The following is a 3386-nucleotide window of genomic DNA, read 5'->3' on the forward strand; positions in this document are numbered from 1 at the left end:
TAATAAATATCAAAGAAAAAGAAGATAAAAAGGGAACAAGAATAAAGTTAAATGATAAAAGAGTTACTACTGTTCAAATAGATAAGAAAACAAAGTCAAATGATAACAGGAAATCAATTCAAAATATTCCAGAAACTGCACATTTCTATACACCCGATAATGAAATAATTGATAAAATTGATAAAGATTTAGTTTTAGTAAAAAGTACATCAAATAATGATGAGGCTATTCTTAAAAATGAGAAAGAAAATATTGTAAGAATTGGAATATTATTGAACGAAAAGCCATTAATAAAAAAACAATTAAATAAAAATTCTTATCTTTCAGATATCAGAAAGATAATTGAAAGTCTAAAAAATATTCCAAAAGACTTTGTATTTAAAGACCAAGAAGGATTTGAAATACCAACTGATGAAGAACAGTCATATAAATTATCAGATATTCTGTATAATAACAAGATCAATATAACAACAGAAACGTTTGGTGCTTCATCAAATAATACTGTAGTACCTGTTAGTTCATTAAATATCACTACAATACCTGTTGGTTCACCATGTAATATTACAGTACCTCATACTTCTACAAATAATACTTTAGTCTCTGATAGTTCACTAAATAATAATATGGTTATATCTGATATTTCAACAAATGATACTACAGATGTGTCTGAACAAAACGTTCCAATTGATGGAAGTAAACTATTGAAAAATGAAGAAGGAAAATTGAAAATATATTTATATCCAAATGAAGAATTTAATACAATAGATGAGAGTGATGCAATTGCTATTTTAGTTGTTGGACAAACAGGAAGTGGTAAAACAACATTATTAAATAGTTTTGTAAATGCATTATATGGAATCAAGGTAACAGATGATTTTAGATATATAATTATAAACGAAGGTAATTTAGAACAGAGTGAAGATCAATCTAAAAGTCAAACAAGTGAAGTAACAATTTATAATATTAAAAGAACAAAAAGAACACCACCAATAAAAATAATAGATACACCTGGATTGGAGATACAAGAGGAATTGAATATGATAAAGAAATTACCAGACAAATTAAAGAAGCATTTGAAACAAAAGTATTAGATTTAAATGCTATTTGTTTTGTTGCACAATCAAGTAATGTAAGATTAACAGCAAATCAAAAATATATATTTGATAATATTATTGATTTATTTGGTAATGATGTGAAAGAGAATTTTATTGCTATGCTTACATTCTGTGATGGTAAACCGCCACAAGTTATTAATGCATTACAATCAAAAGAATGTGTTTTCAGTACAATTATTCCAGAAATAAATGAGCCATGGTATTTAAAATTTAATAATTCAGCCATTTATGATGATAATACTGGAGATTTATTTACACAAATGTTTTTGGAATTAGGAATGAAAAGTTTTGATAAATTTATAGAAAAATTAATAAAATTACCAAGAAAATCATTAAAACAATCTAGAGAAGTTTTAGAGAAAAGAGAACGTATTATAGTCCAAATTGAAGGGCTAAGAAAATCATTAAATAATGGAATATCAAAACTGAATGAAATAGAAGAGACATATGAACAATTTTATTTGAATCAGGATAAGGTTAATAAAAATAAAGATTTTACAATTTTTGTTCATAAAACAAAACCAAAAAAGTTTGAATTAAAAGGAGAATATGCAACTAATTGTAAGAAATGTAAGAGAACATGTCATTATCCATGTCATGTTCCATCTCTTATTTCATTATTTACGATAAGGGCATGTCATTGTATTGAAAACGGACGTTGTACTGTATGTGGGTGTAGTCACTCAGATCATGAAAACGAATCATATAAATGGGATAATGAAATTGAGGTCATAAAGGAAACAGCACAAGAAGTATTTGAAAGATATAATGAAGGTAAAGAAGGTATGGCTAATGCAGAAAATCTGTTAAAAAAGTTAGAAGAAGAGTATTATGAAATCCAAATTGATTGTTATGACAAACAACAAGAAATTATAGATTGTAATAATAGATTATCAGAAATTGCATTAAATGGTAGAATTAATAATTCTAATGAATATTTAGACCAATTAATTGAAACAGAAAATGAAGGAAAGAAAAGTGGATATAAAGAAAGAATAAATGGATACAAACAACTCAAAGAAACAAATAAAATGATAGAAGATATTATGAAAAATTCAATAACAAAAAAGAGCAGAGAAGAGATTAAAGCAGAACTTGAAAGAAAAATGAACGAAATAAAAGAAAGAGAAAAATTAAAAATAGATAAATACGGTGTTAAAAACTGTGTTCAAAACTGTGTTATCTGCTAAAACAATGAAGCAAATGAAATGAAAGCTTTCGTTAACTGGTTTAAAATATTTTTTTAATTAAGTAATAAACATATAGTGTTCATTATTTTCCAATGTGAATTAGATCAATACTAATATTAATTTCAATTTTTAAATGATTTAAATATTCTTTTCTATCTTATTAATTGATATCTCATTCTTTATATTTGTTTTATTATTCTTTTTTTTATTCTTTATTTCTTTTTATTTTATTTCTTTATATCTTTTATTTATTTTATATCTTTATTTTATTTTGTTTATTATTTATTATATATTTTATCTTATTTATCTTCTTATTTATTTATTTATTTTATTTATATTTTATATTTATTCATTCTTTATTCATCATTTTGTTTTAATTTATATTAAAATTATTTAGAAATGAGAGAATATAATGATGAATTTGATTTTATATTTTGATTATTTCATTAATCAAATTGTTGATTAATGATTATTGTTGTTAATTTTCATATTTCATTTTAATTATTATTTTATTGATGATTTCATTATATTGATTGTTTATGATACAAATAACAATTCTTATTGATTAATAACATCTGATTCATTCATTAAATGATGAAATAAATAATGTAATTTCTAGTTTATTTTAATTATTACTCACTTTTTATATTAATTTATATATTATTATAATATCAAATAGAATATTTAATTTAAATAAACAAATAAATTAATGATATTTAACTATTGTTAATTAAATTATTATAAAAATAAAATATAGAATATTATTATACATTAAAATGATTATATTTCATTATTATTAAATTATTTATTATTAAATTATTTATTTTATTTTCAATTTAATAAATAAAGATAATGTACAATGAAATGAAATATTTATTTAATCATTTTATTATTTATTTTGATTAGTTATTAATGATTTTATTAATACTTAATAATATTGATATCATTTTAAATATTATTTAAATAAAATATCATTATTTATCATTATTATTTATTTCTAATTAATAAAATATTAATTAACTTCTTAGTGAATAGAATTATATTATTCATTTATGATATAGATGATATTTATAAATCAATA

The 3386-nt window shown here is 21.2% G+C and overlaps 2 protein-coding genes across 2 annotated transcripts, besides 14 other annotated features; both read left to right on the plus strand.

Moving 5' to 3' along the window:
• Nucleotides 1-47: 47 nt before the first annotated feature.
• On the plus strand, nucleotides 48-1091 carry EDI_207400 (uncharacterized protein; the record flags this gene model as incomplete). The annotated part of the gene is made up of 1 exon (XM_001738569.1): nucleotides 48-1091. A coding segment is annotated over one exon (1044 nt), but the record flags the coding sequence as incomplete, so codon positions are not given.
• Nucleotides 287-315: a sequence feature (AT_rich).
• A 57-nt stretch (nucleotides 1092-1148) lies between the features above and the next one.
• Nucleotides 1149-1183: a sequence feature (AT_rich).
• Nucleotides 1184-1213: 30 nt separating this feature from the next.
• On the plus strand, nucleotides 1214-2305 carry EDI_207410 (uncharacterized protein; the record flags this gene model as incomplete). The annotated part of the gene is made up of 1 exon (XM_001738570.1): nucleotides 1214-2305. One exon carries the CDS (start codon nucleotides 1214-1216, stop codon nucleotides 2303-2305), a length of 1092 nt encoding a protein of 363 aa, XP_001738622.1.
• Nucleotides 1407-1435: a sequence feature (AT_rich).
• Nucleotides 2069-2248: a microsatellite.
• Nucleotides 2306-2344: 39 nt separating the features above from the next.
• Nucleotides 2345-2374: a sequence feature (AT_rich).
• A 42-nt stretch (nucleotides 2375-2416) lies between these two features.
• Nucleotides 2417-2452: a sequence feature (AT_rich).
• Nucleotides 2453-2483: 31 nt separating this feature from the next.
• Nucleotides 2484-2655: a microsatellite.
• A 21-nt stretch (nucleotides 2656-2676) lies between these two features.
• Nucleotides 2677-2701: a sequence feature (AT_rich).
• Nucleotides 2702-2783: 82 nt separating this feature from the next.
• Nucleotides 2784-2819: a sequence feature (AT_rich).
• Nucleotides 2820-2865: 46 nt separating this feature from the next.
• Nucleotides 2866-3046: a microsatellite.
• Nucleotides 2949-3129: a microsatellite.
• A 39-nt stretch (nucleotides 3130-3168) lies between these two features.
• Nucleotides 3169-3338: a microsatellite.
• Nucleotides 3179-3297: a microsatellite.
• A 44-nt stretch (nucleotides 3339-3382) lies between the features above and the next one.
• Nucleotides 3383-3386: part of a microsatellite that runs on past the window's edge.

Source organism: Entamoeba dispar, genomic scaffold, assembly GCF_000209125.1.
Source record: "Entamoeba dispar SAW760 scf_1105229461507 genomic scaffold, whole genome shotgun sequence".
Lineage (NCBI taxonomy): Eukaryota > Evosea > Mastigamoebida > Endamoebidae > Entamoeba > Entamoeba dispar.